The sequence below is a fragment of the Martes martes genome (genome assembly GCF_963455335.1).
Source record: "Martes martes genome assembly, chromosome: 5".
Taxonomy (NCBI): domain Eukaryota; kingdom Metazoa; phylum Chordata; class Mammalia; order Carnivora; family Mustelidae; genus Martes; species Martes martes.
Window position 1 is genome coordinate 136815780 of NC_137892.1, and position 19274 is coordinate 136835053.

The following is a 19274-nucleotide window of genomic DNA, read 5'->3' on the forward strand; positions in this document are numbered from 1 at the left end:
TCCCAGGACTCTGGGATCATGACCTGAGCCAAAGGCAGAGGCTTTAACCCACTGAGCCACCCAGGCACCCGAGATTTGGAATTTTGAACTAAGAATAATTGGAATTGAGTCATGTTAGTGGCAAGGTTTTAAAGATGTGCTGTACAATACAGGAGCCACTAGCCACATGTGTTTATTTGAACTTAATTAAAATGGAATAAAACATAATAATAAATCAGTGTCTCAGCTGCACTAGTTACATTTCAGGTGCTCAATACCATTGTGGCTAATGGCTACCATTTTGGGCAGAGCAGACATAGAATATTTTCACCATTACAGAAATTTCTACTAGAAAGCACTGTTCTACAGAGAACACCCATGATCTGTCGTGGTTACAGTTCTTCCCAAGAACTGGTTGTTACAACCACTCCCTTAAATTCTGTGGGATACACCAGAACTCTAAAATAAATTCCCTCTCTTGCTCAAGCTAGTCAGATTTGATTTTATTATCTACTACCAAAAGGATTTTAGTTACTTTATGGCTACTGTGACCCTTACTACAAAATATCAAAACTGCTGCTGTGGGAATTCTGAGGCTTATTTTTATTTGACCTTCCTTGGATTTTCACATGGTTGGCTACTCCTTCCTACATTCATCCTTCTTAGGTTCTCTTTTGGTTCTCTTCCACCCCTTGGACATTCTTATAAGAACTGTATTCTTGAGCCCATGGGTGGCTTAGTTGGTTAAGCCTCTGACTCTTGCTTTTGGCTCAGGTCATGATCTGGGGGTTGTGAGAAGGGCTCCACTCTCTGTGCAGGAGTCTCTTTGGGATTCTCTTCCTCTCCCCTGTCCCTCCCCCTGACACCCACATGTGGATGTGCTCTTTCTCTAAAATAAATAAATCTTTGTATGCATTTTTGATATTCTAGTGAGAAAAAAAGTATAGTGACATCAGCTGACATTGGTTTAAATGAGGAAAGAATAGGGGTGCCTGGGTTGCTCAGTGGGTTAAGCCTCTGCTTTCTGCTCCGGTCATGGTCTCAGGGTCCTGGGATAGAGCCCTGCATCGGGCTCTCTGCTTGGCGGGGAGCCTGCTTCCTCCTCTCTGCCTGCCTCTCTGCCTACTTGTGATCTCCCTCTCTCTCTGTCAAATAAATAAATAAAATCTTTTAAAAAAAAGAGGATAAGAATAATTTAAAAATCTTATAAAAATACGTTTAGTTATTTCATATTTTCATATAACTTACATCAACAAAATTAAAAAATAAATGGCAGGGGCACCTGGGTGGCTCAGTGGGTTAAGCCTCTGCCTTCAGCTCAGGTCATGGTCTCAGGGTCCTGGGATCGAGCCCCATGTCAGGCTCTCTGCTCAGCGGAGAGTCTGCTTCCCCCTCTCTCTCTGCCTGCCTCTCTGCCTGCTTGTAATCTCTCTCTCTGTTAAATAAATCTTAAAAAATAAATAAATAAATAAATGGCAGATTTGCTCTATTTGGCAGAATAATTAATTCTCATAAGTAATTATTTATAATAATAAAAACTTGGAACAGTGCAATTGAACAAATGATCAGGGACTATAAGGAGACAATTCATAAAAAAAGGAATTAAACTACAAATGGGTAGTAAATATTTGAAAAATATTCAATCTCATTAGAAATCAAAAATGCATATTGAGATAAAGAGTTACAATTGTCACCTATTTGACATAGATTCAAATGAGGACAAAGGTCAATTTTGTAATATACGTATCAGGCTCTACCTTGACTTCACACCTGAATCCCCTGGGGAAATAATATTAATATTATTATTATTTTAAAAAGGTTTCATTTTATTTATTTGACACAGAGAGAATGGGAGAAAGGGAACATAAGCAGGGGAGGTATGAGAGGGAGAAGCAGGCTTTCCTCAGAGCAGGGAGCCCCATGTGGGGCTAGATCCCAGGGCCCTGAGATCATGACCTGAGCCAAAGGCAAACACTTAACCACTGAGCCACCCAGGTGCCCCTATCTTATTTTTTAAGTGTGAATCTTTTTATTTTATTATTTTTTTTAAATTTTAAGTCCAGTAAAGACCTGGGGAACTTTTAGAGATTGATTGATTGATTGATTGATTTTTTCTTTTTTTTTTTTGAGAGAGAGAGGAAGAGGAGAGAGAGCACAAGCAGGGAGAGAGGCAGAAAGAGGGAGAAAATCTCAAGCAAGCTCCACGCTCACAGCCAGCCTGACCTGGGACTCATTTCACCAACCTGAGATCATGACTTGATGACTTGATTTGGCTCAAGAGTCCACACTCAAGGGACTGAGCACTACCAGACCTGCAGAACTTCTTAAGAGGGGTGTGTGTGTGTGTGTGTGTGTGTTTAAAGATTTTATGTATTTATTTGACAGAGATCATAAGTAGGCAGAGAGGCAGGCAGAGGGGGGGGGGGGAAGCAGGCTCCCCGCTGAGCGAAGAGCCCTATGTGAGGCTCGATTCCAGGACACTGAGATCATGAACCGAGCGATTCCAGGACACTGAGATCATGAACCGAGCGGAAGGCAGAGGTCTTAACCCGCAGAGCCACCCAGGAGCTCGGCCCCCTGAACTTCTAACGCTAGACCCGAGTTCTATCCCGGATCATTCAAATCAGAATCTTCAGTAGTGAACCCCAAGTGCCAATATTTTTTAAAAGCTCTCCAAATAATTCTCATATGCAGCCAGAATCGAGAAACACTAAATCAAAAACTTTAAAATATATATTGACTCATTGTTTCTGATGTTAAAGAATAAAACTAGATTGTACACAAATGTTTATGAGAATTTCTGTGATGTTATTATAGTGTAAATGGAAAATGACGCAAATGCTCAAAAAAGAAACATTGTAGAATGCAAAATAAAAGCCCCCGAACCAGGCCTATGACATCAACGTGTGAAGAGGAGGGCGAGGAGGGAGCCGGAGCATGCCTCAGAAAAAATGCTTTTCCAGGCTAGACAGAGCTCGAGATTTGCTTGTCGGTGACCCCTGTCCCCAGTCAGTCAGCGGGACCAGGACTGGGGCAAAGGAAGCCGGCTGGGGTCGTGATCTCAGGGTCCTGGAATCGAGCCCCGCATTGGGGGGCGGTGGCCTCTGCTCAGCGGGGAGCCTGCTTCCCCCCCGCCCCCTCTGCTTGCCTCTCTGCCTACTTGTGGTCTCTGTCAAATAAATGAACAAAATCTTAAAAAAAAAAAAAAAAAGTCACTAGGACGGCGAGTACAGACACTGTCCTTAGTGCCGTAGATTGCCCACCCGATCTGTGAAGAGCCGTGTGCGACCCTTTTATTTACGGGTCCAGAGAGGTCTCCACACGGCAGGGGACATGCCGGGAGTTACACGTCAGTCGGTTATTAAGCAGTTCCCAGGAAAGCGAGGCGCAGCTCCGGGGCACTCAGGAGGCGAGCGCCTGAAGCGCGCCGGAGGGAAGAACTCCCGGCGGAAGCTGAGGAGACCGCGGGAGTCCCGCGGCGGGAGGCGGAAGCCTGGAGCCGGGAGCTCCCCGCGGCTCGGGAAAGAGGGGCGGGAACTCGGAGCGCCTGGGTGAAGAGGCGGAGGGAGGGAGGAGCATCACGAGCTGCCCGCCCGCGCTCGGAGCAGGCGCCCTGGCGGTGCCCGCGTCCCCTTCCCCGCCTTCCCGCGTCCCCTTCCCCGCCTTCCCCCGTCTCCACGGCACAGGCTCGCGTCTGGGCGGCCGGCTGGGCCTCTAGCGGTCGCCCTCCCGCCTCTTCGCTACGCTGCCCGTTTCGTCCTCCGCCTCGCCGCGCCTTCCTCGCCTCGGACTGCGGCTCCCCGGCGGAGGTAACTGCCCGCGGATTCCTGCGGCTCACGACCCCAGCCCCCTCCCGGCACGGCTCGGCCGCTACTTCCACCCTCGCGTCGTGCGGGTCCGCGACCTTCCTTACCCCTGACCCCCAGCCTCCCGCCGCACCCCGTCCCCACGTCCTTCCCTCGCGCTCGGCCCTGCCCAGCCTCCCGGCGTCGTCCTCCCGCCGCAGCATCCTCGGGCTGACCGAGGCGCGGGAGCTCCTGGGCCCGCGTCGCCCTCCGGCCGGCGTGGGACGACCCCCGGGGTGCGCCAGCCCTCGGCCCTGGTCTTCCAGCCGGGGGGCGCCGCGAGCACCCCACCCGGGAGAGGGCCGCCCTCCCTACCAAGCCTACGCCGCGGGGTGGGGTGGAAAACCCCGGAGGGGTCCCTGGGGGTCCCAGTGACTTTGGCGAGGTGGTCGTGGGGGACACTTCTTTGACGTTCTTCGGTATCAGTTGAGCACCGAGGAATAGATGCGGTATTTTAGGCTCGTCTCTGGTGGGAAAAAAACAGAAGTTGAATTATTCTCTGGGAATTGCGTTCGCCAGTGAGTTTTGATTAAAGGTACTTTGTTGGGGTAAGACAACATATTTTTCCTCGTAATCTACTTTGTGAGTTACTGAGTTTTTTATTTCTTCCTTCCATTAACTAATTTTGTTTCGTGATGTTTATTATTATCTGTAGCATTAGGGTTTAAAAAAATTTTTTTAAGATTTTTATTTATTTGACACAGAGAAATCACAACTAGGCAGAGAGGCAGGCGGACACAGAGGAGGAAGCAGGCTCCCCGCTGAGCAGAGAGCCCGATGCGGACTCGATTCCAGGACCCCTGGATCATGACCTGGGCCGAAGGCAGAGGCTTTAACCCACTGAGCCCCCCGGGCGCCCTGTAGCATTAGGTTTTGACTGTCAGTTCACTCTGAGGCAGAAATAATCTTTGCCATGAAACAGGACGTAAGAACATTTACTGGAGTTCAAAAGCTGAAAGACCATCCATCATCATCAAATCCTGTAGGACCGTCTTTACACCTTGAGCCATCTTTTTATCCTTTATATTTTAGTTGCAAGGCTATATGACCATACTATTGATGTATTTTATTTATTATTATTTTTTAAAGATTTTATTTACTTGTTAGAGAGAGATAGCAAGAGTGGGGTTAGGTGTAGAGGGCAGAGGGAGAGAGAGAAGCAGACTCCCCGCTGAGCAGGGAGCTAACCCCAGGACCCTGGGATCATGACCTTAGCCAAAGGCTGAATGTATTGAGCCAGAGCCACCCAGGCGCCCCCTTCTGAAGTATTTTAAAGCAAATTCCCGGCATAAATACTTAAGAATGTACTGTATATCTCATACCTAGGAGAGGTAAGCACCCTTAAAAAAAAAAAAAACAAACCCAAACCCTTAATAGAATTACAAAATACCACCAAAAATAACATTAATTCCTTAATGTTATTTAATACTCTGTCATATTAATTTTCCTCTTTTTTGAATTTGACATTGAGGTTTATGGAAAAATGGCAAAAATAATACTAAAGAACTCCTATACTCTTACCCAGTTTGCCCACTTGTTTATTTTTTATTTTTTTAAAGATTTTATTTTATTTTTTATTTATTTGAGGGAGAGCGAGAGAGTGAGAGAGAGCATGAGAGGGGAGAAGGTCAGAGGAAGAAGCAGACTCCCCATGGAGCGGGGAGCCTGATGCAGGTCTGCATCCCAGGGAGTCCAGTATGATGACCTGAGCTGAGGGCAGTCGCTTAATCAACTGAGCCACCCAGGCACCCTCCACTTGTTTATATTTTATGCATGCTTTCTCCTTCTGTTTATACATGTGCGCACACCTTGTTTGTTCTGAACTGTTTGAGAGTGGATTGCATGCATCATGCTTCTTTCTGCCTTACTACTCAAGTAGGACGATATGTATTTCCTAAGAGCAATGATGCTTTTTTAAAAAAAGATTTTATTCATTCATTCAGATACTTTTTTATGTAAACAAGTACATTTATCAAATTCCCCAAGTTTAACATTGACATGTTACTTTATTCTGTGCTATTGTCCGTATTTCCAGTTATGTCAAGTGTCACAAGAATATCCTTTACAGCTAATTTTCTTTTCTAGTACAGGATACAGTTCAGGATATTTCATTTCATTTCATTGTCTTATATTGTTAAACTTCTTTAACTTCAAATAGTTCTTGAGCCTTTGTTTCTCATGATATTGACATTTTTAAGGGCTAATAGCCCATTTATATCAAAGTCTTCAATATGAATTAGTTTCCTCATGAATAGAGTTAGGTTTGAAATTTTTGGTTGGAATACTATATAAATGATGTTGTGTCTTTTTCAAATTATCATAATCAGAGGAGCATAATGTCTCCCTCTTAGAGGTTAAGATGTTAATTTGTTTTCTCCACTATCATTTTTTTGTCCTTTTCACTATTATTTCCCCCTTTTTTGTAAACTAAGTACAGTTGACCTTTAAAGCACCTGGGGGTTAGGGGTTCCAACGCCCATCCCCATGCAGTTGAAAATCTGCTGACCACAGAAAAACTAAACTACTAATAGCCTACAGTTGGCCATGCCTTACCGATAACAAATATTTAACACATATTTTGTATGTTATATGTATTATATGCTGGATTATAATATAGTAAGCTAAAGAAAAGAAAATGGCATTAATAAAATCCTAAGAGAAAATACATTTACAATACTATACCATATTTATTAAAAAACAAAATCTGTGTATAAGTGGATCCTCATAGTTCAAACCTGTGTTGTTCACGGGTCAGCTGCAATTGTGGGCCAGTACCTCCAGATTATGTAAATATCCTGTGCTTTATCAGAATGCTCCCTCTCCCTCTGCCTGGTTTAGCATCTGTTGATGGTTCATCTCTAATCAGTTTTAACTATGACAGTTGCAAAATGGTGATTTTCCACATCTACCCTCAGATCAGTGAGGCCTTGTTTATTCTTTATTTAATAGATTGTAACCTATTGCTTATCTTTATTTTGATGCTAAGATTGTCTCAAATTTGACCTGTGGGATTTGGCCCATCAGTCTTGGTCGGTCCTTCCTTCTAGAAAGTAAGTTTCTAGATTATTTATTTATTTGAGAGAGAGAAAGAGAGTGTGTGTGCATGTGTGCTCACAAGATCAGGGGGGAAGAGTGGAGCAGGGAGAGGGAGAGGGAAAGAATCCTAAGTAGACTTAGCATGGAGACTCTTCCTCAGCATGGAAAGAATCCTAAGTAGACTCTCCTCCTCAATCCCATAACCCCGAGACTCTTGACTTGAGCTGAAACCAAGAGTTGGGTGGTTAACCAACTAAGCCTCCCAGGCACTCCTTGGTCCTGTTTGTTTTTGACATGCCCCATTATATGTTTGCTTCCTTACTTTGGAATAAGATGTTCCAGGTCCATTTGTTTCCTTCACTATCTCTGCCCTGAAATCAGCTGTTTTTCAAGGTTTCTCTGACTGAGGAATGGTAGTTAGAAACCAAAATCTGGGGGTGCTTGGGTGGCTCAGTCAGTTAAGTATCTAACTTCGGCTCAGGCCATGATCTTGGGGTGCTGGGATCAAGTCCCGTGTCGTTGGATTGGGCTTTTGTGCTCAGCAGGGAATCTGTTTCTCCTTCTCCCTCTGCCCCTCACCCCACTTGTGGTTTCTCTCTCTCTCTCTCTCTCTCAAATGAGTAGGTAGGATCTTAAAAAAAAAACAAAAACAAAAAAACAAGAAAGAAAAGAACCCAGAATCTGGGTGCTAGGTTTGCTCATTGCTACTAGAGTGTCATTGCTTCTATAGGCCCCTTTAGAAGGCAGAACTAGAAATCATGACTTTTTATACTGACACATCTAGTTCCTATCTAGCCCTTTAGGGCTCTTCTTTACCTTTCCCCATTCTTTGGTTTCCATTTCTTCTACAATGAAAATGCTGGCTCCCATCCATATATACATATGAAATATACACACACACACACATATTCATTTGCTCAGTCCTACAATATACAAAAAATAGTTTCATAATTTCTATACTCTTTTTTTTTAAAGATTTTCTTTATTTATTTGGCAGAGATCACAAGTAGGCAGAGAGGCAGGCAGAGAGAGATGGGGAAGCAGACTCCCTGCTGAGCAGAGAGCCCGATGTGGGGCTCGATCCCAGGGCCTGAGATCATGACCTGGGCTGAAGGCAGAGGCTTTAACCCACTGAGCCACCCAGGCGCCCCTCATAATTTCTATACTCTTACCCCCAGGAAAAACAAATCTACTAAGAAGAATTTGAGATTTGTTTGTAGCTCTTTTTATCTTCAGTTTGAGAGCATATCGTCAAAATACTGTATTTAAAGATTTTATTTATTTATTTGTCAGAGGTCACAAGTAGGCAGAGAGGCAGGTAGAGAGAGAGGAAGGGAAGCAGGCTCCCCCCTGAGCAGAGAGCCCGATGCGGGGCTCGATCCCAGGACCCTGGGATCATGGCCTGAGCGGAAGGCAGAGGCTTTAACCCACTGAGGCACCCAGGCGCCCCCAAAATACTGTATTTAAAAGTTACTTGAATTAATCCTTTTTCTTTTCATTGTGGTTATTTTACTCATTTGAAATATAGTCAGATTTGCTTCTCTTTGTATTAAATTTTATGTCCCCACCAATTCTTGTTTATTAATGTAATTTCAAAAGTCAAAACCATACAAAAAAGTGTATTAAGTATCCTCTCCCTAGCCTTTTCACTTTGTTTGCCACCCCCACCCCATGGTAGTTAACCTATTTTGTTAATTTTTGTTCTCTTTTTGTTTCTTTTTACAAAGTTAAATGATGCTTATGTTATTTTCTTCTGCTTACATACAAAGTTGCATACTAGGTATACTCTTTTTTTTTTTTTTTTAAAGATTCTATTTATTTATTTGACAGAGAGAGAGAACAGGAGAGTGAGAATACAAGCAGAGGGAGTGGGAAAGGGAGAAGTGGGCTCTCTGCCAAGCTGGGAGCCTGATATGGGGCTGGATCCCAGGACCCTGGGATCATGACCTGAGCCAAAGGCGGACACTTAAGGACTGAGCCACTCAGGCGCCCCTAGGTATACTCTTTTTTTAAACTAGACTCCACACCCAAATAAGGCTCAAACTCCAGTTCTAGAGTGGCTTGTTGTACTAATTGTGCCGAGTAGACACCCCACATATGCAATTCTTCACTTTACTTTTCTTTCTATTTTTATTAAAGAGTAAGTGAAGCTTGTTTTATTTATTAAAAGATTTTATTTATTTGTCAGAGAACAAGTAGGGGAAGCGGCAGGCAGAGGGAGAACCAGGCTACCTGATGCGGAAGGAGCCAGATGTGGGACTCAATCCCAGGACCTTGGGGTTCTGACCTGAGCCAAGGGCAGATGGCCTTAACTGACTGAGCCACCCAGGCATCCCTGCACTTTGCTTTTTTTCAATTAACAATATATTTCAGAAATGACAGTGCACAGAGATCTTCCTTATTTTTTTTTTCTTTTGAGATCTTCCTTACTCTTTTTGGCAGCTGCTGAATATCTATTTCTAACTGTTTTATTTAAATTAAGGTCCAAAAAGATCTTCATATACTACATTTGGTTATTATGTTTCTTGACACTCCCCCCTTATAAATATATATATATATATGCATATCTATATATAATACATATATAACAGTTTCTTCCCCTTCCACCCCCCTTTTTTAAAGATTTTACTTATTTATTTGGTGCAGAGAGAGAGAGAGAGAGAGAGAGAGAGAGAGAGACAGAGATCACAAGTAGAGAGACAGGCAGAGAAAGAGGGGGAAGCAGGCTCCCCGCAGAGCAGAGAGCCGGATGTGGGGCTCGATACCAGGACCCTGAGATCATGACCTGAGCCAAAGGCAGAGGCTTAACCCACTGAATCATACAGGCGACCCCCACCCCTTTTAAAAAAGATTTTATTTATTTGTTTTAGAACATGTGTGAGTGGGGAAGGGGCAGAGAGAGAGGGAGAGAAAGAATCTCAAGCAGGTTCTCCACTGAGCGTGGAGCCCAACTTGGGGCTCTGTTGCACAACCCTGAGATCATGACCAGTGCTGAAATCAAGAGTCAGATGCTTAACTGACTGAGTGACCCGGGTGCCCCTCTCCCTTTAAAGTACCATTTATTTATTGAAACTGCGTCATTTATCCTGTAACATTTTTTACACTTGGTTGATTTTATTCTCCTTGGTGTATTTAATATGTTCCTTTATTTTCTTTATTTCTTGTCAATTGGTGTTTAGAGTCAGATACAGATTAAGGTTTAGTTTTAATTTTTTATCTTTTTAAGAATGTTTCAGTGGTGTCTGGATAGCTCAGTTGATTAAATGTCTTGCCTTTGGCTCAGGTCATGATCTTGGGGTCCTGGGATTGAGCACGGTGTTGGACTCCCTGCTCAGTGGGGAGTTTGCTTTTCGCTCTCTTTCTACCCCTCCCCCATCCACTGCTCATTCTCTCTCTCTCTCTCTCAAAGCTTAAAAAAAAAAAAAAGAATATTTCATAGATAGTTTTGTGTACTTCCCATCTACATAGCAACATGTCAGGAGGAATATAATGTCTTTGTCTCATAGTTAGTAATTTTAAGATGGTAGGCCATGTCAGTTCATCTAATAAATTTCTCCGTCTACTTTCACCTAATAGTTTTAGCAACCACTGACACTGTTGACTAGATCTGCTATTTTATTAGGAACTGCAAATGATGCTTTTCTGATGAAATCATTCCTTTTGCATTTGGTTAGCTTTTCTTTAAAAAGATTTATTTATTTTAGAGAGTGTGTGTGCACAAGTGGGAGAGGGGTACAGGGAGAGGAAGAGACTTGAAAGCAGGCTCCCCACTGAGTGCAGAGCCCCAAATCAGAGCTCTGTCCCATGACCCTGAGATCATGACCTGAGCCAAAATCGAGAGTCAGGAATTTAACCGACTGAGCCACCCACGCACCCGTGGTTAGCTATTTTTTTTTTTTAAGATTTTATTTATTTATTTGGCAGAGACACAGAGGGAGAGGGAACACAGCAGAGGGAGTAGGAGAGGGGGAAGCAGGCCTCCTGTGGAGCAGGGAGCCTGATGTGGGGCTCGATCCCAGGACCCCGGGATCATGACCTGAGCCGAAGGCAGATGCTTAATGACTGAGCCACCCAGGCACCCCTGGTTAGCTATTTTTAAAGAATTTCTTTTATTTATTTTTATTTATAGTTTTATTTATATTTAAAGTTTATGAAAATAGTATCTCAAGACATGGTCATTTAGATTATTAGGGTCCTAAGCAATTGAAAAACAGTGTTACAGTATAAAATATGAGGATGTCTAGCATCTTAATAGGTCCTCTTTGCTGTACTTGAATAGTTTTTCTTTTAAAACTTATTTTATAAAAAAAAATTCAGCTACTTTCTTTTTAAAGATGACATTAATCATACCAAATAAATTCAGTGTTTTTGGATTTCATAATCTAAATAGAATTAGGAATATAACATTAAAAAAAAGAAAGAATAAGGCTATGATTGGATACAGGCCATGGCCAAATTGCATATGATTTTTCGATTTTAAAAATGAAAACAATTAATTTGGAACACTCAGAAACCTATAGGAAAATTGCATATATAGTACAAGGATTTTTCATAATTCATTTGAGAGTGAGTGACAAACTGATGTTCTCTTACCTCTGAATATTTTAGTGTGTATTTTCTGCAAACAAGGACGTTACCTACATATATGGAAGATACCCATCAAAATCAGAAAATTAACATTCATACATTGCAACCATATCATCTTTAGTTTCTCTTTCTATTCAAGTTTTTCCAGTTGCCAGTATTGTCCTTTATCATGAAAAGATAAAATGTACAATTACTTATTGCAGTTCATTTAGTTATCAGGTTTTCCACTTGGGACCAGTCTCTTGATCTTTTTCCCAACTTTCATAACCTTGAAACTTTTGAAGATTTCAGATCAGTTATATTGTAGGATGTCCCTCAATTTGGGTTTGTCTAATACATCCTTGTGATTAGGTTCAGGTTATGTATCTTTTGCACATATGCCACAGAGACATTTTTCTCATTTTTCCTATTAGGCGACACATTCTCCAGTTGACCCATTTTGATAATTTTCATTTTTTTAAAGATTTTATTTATTTATTTGACAGAGAGAGAGAGCACAAGCAGGCAGAGTGGCAGGCAGTGGGAGAGAGAGAAGCAGGCTCCCCGCTGAGCAAGGAGCCCAACTCAGGACTTGATCCCAGGACTCTGGGATAATGACCTGAGCTGAAGACAGCCATTTAACCAACTGAGCCACCCAGGTGTCCCAATAATTTTCATTTTGATCACTGCATTAAACAGAGGCTGCCTGGCTTCTTCATTATAAAGTTACTCTTTTCTTTTTTGCAATTAATGAGTATTTTATAGGGTATTTTTATACTTTGAAACAATGTAAATATACCATTTTAAATAAAATGTTCAATTGATTACTTATTCATAATTATATAGAGTCATGGTTTCTTCTTTTTAAGGTAGGATATTGAGAATACATTTAGTATCTCTTATCTCAGATAGCTCTCAATGAGAGAAGTGTCAAAGTCACAGTATAAAAAGAGCATGTGGGATGGAAGATACTGTTGTGGCCAACCTTGGGAAATACAACCTATGACACTGAGAAAAGCATATTGCATAGAAACTTTATTGTCAAGACCTTTTCCTAGTTTATTTTTATCTTTGTAGTCTGAGAAAAAACTTGTGAAAAAAAATGCATTTTGCCTGTTTGAGATACAAGATACTAAATGCATTCTCAGTATCTTACCTTAAAAAGAGAGTTAATTTGAGCTGATGGAAAAGCAGTTCACTATGTGAACATTCTAAATTAGGATCCTCAGTAAATCTTTTGGGCTTAATAATAATGATTATTATTATAATTTTTTTTTACAGCATCTTGTGGACTGTTTACTTAATTGGTCATTGTTACCTTGACAAGCATGGAGATAAGATTAGAAGTTTTGACATCAACAAGTATCAAGCAGAAAAAGCCTTGGCCAAGAGTCTCCTGGTTAGGACAGGTAGGTTTTTCTTTCTTCATATAGTACCAGCTGTAATAATGTGTTAAATGTATACTTTGCCTCTAAGATAGAATGTTCTCTGGTCTTAAACCACCATATTTAGAAGAATCATGTGCTCACAGAACAGGATTTTTTTGTGGGTTTTTCTTTTTCTTTTTCTTTTTTTTATGGTGAGCAAGTTAGCTTTTCCAGAAAGTTAAATTGTTTGTCTAAAAGAAATATTTTACTTTCCAAAAAAATTTTTTCGTCTTACTACATTTAAGGTTGAGATGGCATATATCAAGGGGAGTTTTTTGTTATTGTTGTTTGTTTGTTTTAAATATTTTATTTCTTTATTTGAGAGAGAGAGAGAGAGCATGAGAAGAGAGAGGGTTAGAGGGAGAAGCAGACTCCCTGCCAAGCAGGGAGCCTGATGTGGGACTCAATCCCGGCATCCAGGATCATGACCTGAGTCGAAGGCAGTCGCTTAACCAGCTGAGCCACCCAGGTGCCCGGGGAGCTGTTTTTTATATTTATTTTTATTTTTTAAGATTTTATTTATTTGATAGAGAGAACATGAGCAGGGGGAGGGAGGGAGGGAGGGAGAGAGAGAGAGAGAGATTGGAAGATGCAGACTCCTTGCTGAGCATGGAGCATGAGTTGGGGCCCAATCCCAGGATCCCTAGATCATGACCTGAGCTGAAGTCTGACACTTAACTGACTAAGCCACCCAGGTGCCCCTCAAAGGGAGCTTTTTTTTTTTTTTTCAAGATTTTATTTATTTATTTGACAGACAGAGATCACAAGTAGGCAGAGAGGCAGGCAGAGACAGAGAGTGGGGGAAGCAGGCTCCCCACTGAGCAGACAGCCCGATTCAGGGCTCGATCAGAGGATCTTGGGATCATGACCTGAGCTGAAGGCAGAGGCTTTAACCCACTGAGCCACCCAGGTGCCCCCAAAGGGAGCTTTTTAATGAAAAATGTTAATTTAAATATAATTACCATAATAATGATATATTGGTTTCAGGTATGTAACGTATTCTGCAGTTCTGTGCATTAATCGTTGCTCCTCACAATTAGTCACCATCCGTCACCATATAACACTGTTACAGTTCTGTTGAGCACATACCCAATGCTATACTTTCCATCTCTGTAACTTATTTATTTTATGACTGGAACTCTGTACCTCTTAATCCCCTTCAACAATTTTGCCCATCTCCCCACTTATCTTACCTCTGGGAACGTCCAGTTTGTGCTCTGTCTCTCTCTCTCTCTCTCTCTCTCTCTGACAAATAAATAAATAAATAAAATCTTAAAAAAAAAAAAATCTAGGAACACCTGGGTGGCTTAGTCCATTAAGTGGCTGCCTTCAGCTCAAGTCAGGATCCCAGCATCCTGGGATGGAGTCCCACATCAGTCATCTTGCTTGGTGAGGAAGCTGTTTCTCCCTCTGCTTGGTGCTTCCCCTGCTTGTTCTCTCTCTCTCTCTCTCTCTCTGACAAATAAATAAATAAAATCTTAAAAAAATAAAAAAAAACCAGTAGTGGAATTAGTGGATCATACGTTATTTGTATTTTTAATTTTTTGAGGAAATTCCATACTATTTTCCATAGTGGCTGCACCAATTTCTGTTTCTAACAACTATGCACAAGAGTCCATTTTTTTTCATATCCTTGCCAAACACTTGTTATTTCTGTTTTGTTTTGTTTTTTTAAGATTTTATTTGTTAGTAATCTCTATATCCAGCATAAGGCTCAAACTCACAACCGGACACCAAGAGTTGCATATTCTACTGATTGAGCCAGCCAGGTGCCCCTTTTGTCTTTTTTTTTTCTTTTCTTTAAAGATTTTGGTTATTTATGAAAGAGAGAAAACCAGCAGGGAGAGGGGTAGAGGGAGAGCCAGAAAATCTCAAGCAGACTCCCCGCTGAGCATAGAGCCCAAAGTGGGGATTGAACTCAGGACCATGAGATCATGACCTGAGCTGAAACCAAGAGAAAGATGCTTGATTGAGCCATGTAGGTGGCCCCCTTCTTGTCTTTTTGATTCTAGTCATGCTGACAGGTGTTAAGTGATATATTTCAGTGTGATTTTGATTTGTACTTCCCTGATGATTAGTGATTTTGAGCATCTTTTCATGCATCTGTTGGCCATCTATATGTCTTTTGTAGAAAAATGTCTATTCAGGTCCTCTGCCCATTTTTTAATTGGATTATTTGGGGTTTTTTTGGTGTACAGTTGTATAATTTGTTTGTATACTTTGGATTTTAACCTCTTACCAGATCTATCATTTGCAAATGTCTTCTTCCATTCATTAGATTGCCTTTTTGTTTTGTTGATGGTTTCCTCCTGCATGGTGCAAAAGCTTTTTTGTGTAACTGAAAGAGAGTATTTAATTTTCTGAACCTTTCTTTACTGGAACAGTCAGTGAAGTGTTTCCTCCCATTGTGATTTGCATGAGTACTCATTAAAAGTGCCTCTTAGAGCTTAGAATAAAGATGGGCCAGAATATACCAGCAATCCAGGAACACCATTCACATTTTCCTTAGGGAAAATTGGCAGACCTATAAAATCCTCTTAGAATATGTATTAATTAGAATGGCATTAAAAGTATAGATTGCTCTAGGCAGTATAGACATTTTAACAATGTTTATTCTTCCGATCCAAGAGCATGGAATGGTCTTCCATCTTTTTGTGTCTTCTTCAATTTCTTTCATGAGTGTTCTGTAGTTCCTCGAGTACAGATCCTTTACCTCTTTGGTTAGGTTTATTCCCAGGTATCTTATGGTTCTTGGTGCTATAGTAAATGGAATCGATTCTCTAATTTCCCTTTCTGTATTTTCATTGTTAGTGTATAAGAAAGCCACTGATTTCTGTACATTGACTTTGTATCCTGCCATGTTACTGAATTGCTATATGAGTTCTAGAAGTTTGGGGTGGAGTCTTTCGGGTTTTCCATATAAAGAATCATGTCATCTGCGAAGAGAGAGAGTTTGACTTCATTGCCAATTTGGATACCTTTTATTTCTCTTTGTTGTCTGATTGCTCTTGCTAGGACTTCTAATACTATGTTGAACAAGAGTGGTGAGAGTGGGCATCCTTGTCGTGTTCCTGATCTCAACGGGAAGGCTGTGAGCTTTTTCCCATTGAGGATGATATTTGCTGTGGGTCTTTCATAGATAGATTTTATGAAGTTCAGGAATGTTCCCTCTATCCCTACACTTTGAAGCGTTTTAATCAGGAACAGATGCTGGATTTTGTCAAATGCTTTTTCTGCATCAGTTGAGAGGACCATGTGGTTCTTCTCTCTTCTCTTATTGATTTGTTCTATCACATTGATTGATTTGCGAATGTTGAACCATCCTTGTAACCCATGGATGAATCCCACCTGGTCATGGTGGAGATTATAGCAGCAATAGCCACGGTTGCCAAACTGTGGAAAGAACCAAGATGCCCTTTTCAACGGACGAATGGATAAGGAAGATGTGGTCCATATACACTATGGAGTATTATGCCTCCATCAGAAAGGATGAATACCCAACTTTTGTAGCAACATGGACGGGACTGGAGGAGATTATGCTGAGTGAAATAAGTCAAGCAGAGAGAGTCAATTATCATATGGTTTCACTTATTTGTGGAGCATAACAAATAACATGGATGACAAGGGGAGATGGAGAGGAGAAGGGAGTTGAGGGAAATTGGAAGGAGAGGTGAACCATGAGAGACTATGGACTCTGAAAAACAACCTGAGGGTTTTGAAGGGGCGGGGGGTGGAGGTCGGAGGAGCCAGGTGGTGGGTATTAGGGAGGGCACGGATTGCATGGAGCACTGGGTGTGGTGCAAAAACAATGAATACTGTTACACTGAAAAGAAATAAAAAATTAAAAAAAAAGAATATGTAATAATTATGAAAATTTAAAAATTTGGTGTTTAGAATCATTCCTGTGAGAAATTACATTGTTAACTTCCTCTAGAACAGTGTCTCTTGAATTTTCCAGTCGTTCAGGGTCATCTGATGCCCAACCCAGGACTTGAACTCACAACCCTGAGATCAAGACCTGAGCTGAGATTGAGTCAGATACTTAACTAACTGAGCCACTCAACCGCCCCTTTAGCTGGTGATCTTTTTAAAACAAGTGTTGGGCCCCACTCTTGGAATTCCTGATTGAGTAGGTCTGGGTGGAGAGTGTGCATTTCTAACAAGGTCTTAGGTGTTGCTAATAGTGTTGGTTAGGTAGTACTTTGAAAACCACTGCTCTAAAATATATGAAAACAAGGTTCATTCAAAACAGCATGCTTTTTCTAGATAATAAAAAATAATCAGGGCCTGGGGTTTATAAATTTCAGAAGCCATATCTGTTTTAATCTAGGTAAATAATTTAAAAACTTACTTTTCAAATTGATGAAATTAAACAACACATAACTCAATTTTGGCTAGCAGAATTGGAAGACACTCCTATAATTTTAAAGATCAAAAAGATTTAGATGCAAACATTAGGTTATCCTACCTAGTAATTCTATTAAGAAATATTTTAAGACAGAATGAAAAAAATCTCCAGGTTACCTAATCATTTTATTATTATAATATCATAATATATAATATTCATAATATAATAATAATTTTATTATTTATGGTACAAGTGTATAACCTTTCTTGAATGTTACTTTATTTTCCTTTCTGGAATTATTTAGGTTAGAGGTTGAATGAACTTCTGGCACCTCTTAAGTCTCACATGTTTCTTCTCTTAGGAAAATGAAGCTGTCTTTCTTTTGGATGATAAATTCATAAATGAAATTAATTTGCTGTCAGGAAGAACAAAGAAGAAAATTCCTTGTCTGCAGCCTTTACTGAAGGATGTTATTGTCCTAACAACATCCAGTAATGGTTAAGTAGTACTAATATTTTCAAAAGGCTAGATTAATTGTGTTTGTTCATAATTTGGGGTAATATCAAGTAAAATATTAGATTATAAGTGTTGTATTTCCTTTTTGGAAACAGATGCCTGGCTGGCTGGGGTACTCACTACAGGGGAGCTTTTTCTTTGGAACAAAGATCAAGATTGCTTGAAAACTATACAGACAACTGAAGAGCCTAAGAAAATGATTCAAGCTGCAGTAGGTAGGAGTTTTTTATTTGCTTAAATTGGTTTATTTGGTAAATAGAAAGAAAAGAAGATGAAACATTTTCCTATTACTATTTTAAAAATACATCTCTGTACGTGTGCATATATATATCTGTATATATAGAGAATATATACATATCTATGTTTTCTTATATATGAATTTTTTTGGTTGTGTTTATTTGTGGTACTTAGATTTATCTTGAAGAAAAGTCTGGCCTAACATATCTGATAACAGTGGGTTCCTTGGGTGTCTGGGTGGCTCAGTCATTAAGCATCTGCCTTCAGCTCAGGTCATGATCCCAGGAGCCTGGGATCGAGCCCCACATCGGGCTCCCTGCTCAGCGGGAAGCCTGTTCCTCCCTCTCCTACTCCCCCTGCTTGTTTTCCCTCTCTTGCTGTGTCTTTTTCTGTCAAATAAATAAATACAACCTGAAAAACAACAACAACAACGGGTTCCTAAAATCACATAACAGGTACATGATAAATGTTAATATTATTTGTACTTTTAATTTATTAGTAGTGCCTTAGTTTTATCCTGAATGGAAGCATCATTTAGGTTTCTTATTGTCAGAAGAGAAATTATGTACTTTCTGGGAAGAATTCAGACTTCAGAAGTTTAATTAACTTTTTTTTTTTTTTTTTTTTTTTTTAAGTGAGCTCCTTGAGACTGTACTTGTATGTATCTGGAAATGGGAAAAGAGTTCTGCTTATAACTCCTTCTGGATGCATATTTCTTTGGGAATATTTGGAATTCAAGAATATCTTCTCTTCTAAAAGCCCTTCATTGGCAGGCCAGTGGTCCCAGATCATACCTGAAGAAGCAGTTCATTTGCCTTCTAATGAAGATAAAGAAGCTGTAGTGCATGCTGTTTTTATAAAAAATGAGGTAAAATCCAAATCAGACAGGATGCTACAGGAGTTGAGATCTCTGACTCTAAGAACAGACACTCTTTGTGAAGCTACTGAGCAGAATGTGTAAAGCACTGTTATATAGCTTTAGTCATCATTAATTGTCAGAGTAATTATGAAATTATTGTAGAAAAAATATTTTTACATTTCTTGGTTTTATTATTATTTTTTAAGATTTTTATTTATTTATTTGACAGAGAGAGAGATCACAAGTAGGCAAGGATGCAGGCAGAGAGAGGGGGAAGCAAGCTCCCTGCTGAGCAGAGAGCCCAATGAGGGGCTCGATCCCAGGGTCCTGGGATCATGACCTGAGCCGAAGGCAGAGGCTTTAACCCACTGAGCCACCCAGGCGCCCCTCTTGGTTATATTATTGAAAATGTTTCTTAAAAATAGTTTGAACTCCACCAAAAAAACTATTAGAACTGACGA

The 19274-nt window shown here is 40.7% G+C and overlaps 1 protein-coding gene across 1 annotated transcript in view; it reads left to right on the forward strand.

The window, feature by feature from the left end:
• Positions 1 to 12754: 12754 nt before the first annotated feature.
• Positions 12755 to 19274, forward strand: part of CPLANE1 (ciliogenesis and planar polarity effector complex subunit 1) — a gene marked incomplete at its 5' end in the record, with an annotated part of 140404 nt that continues 133884 nt past the window's right edge. Inside the window, 4 exons of the mRNA XM_080803312.1 lie at positions 12755 to 12835; positions 17563 to 17698; positions 17813 to 17932; positions 18590 to 18822. Of these exons, the coding sequence (XP_080659438.1) occupies positions 12755 to 12835; positions 17563 to 17698; positions 17813 to 17932; positions 18590 to 18822 (570 nt within the window). The remainder of the gene's footprint in view (positions 12836 to 17562; positions 17699 to 17812; positions 17933 to 18589; positions 18823 to 19274) is intronic.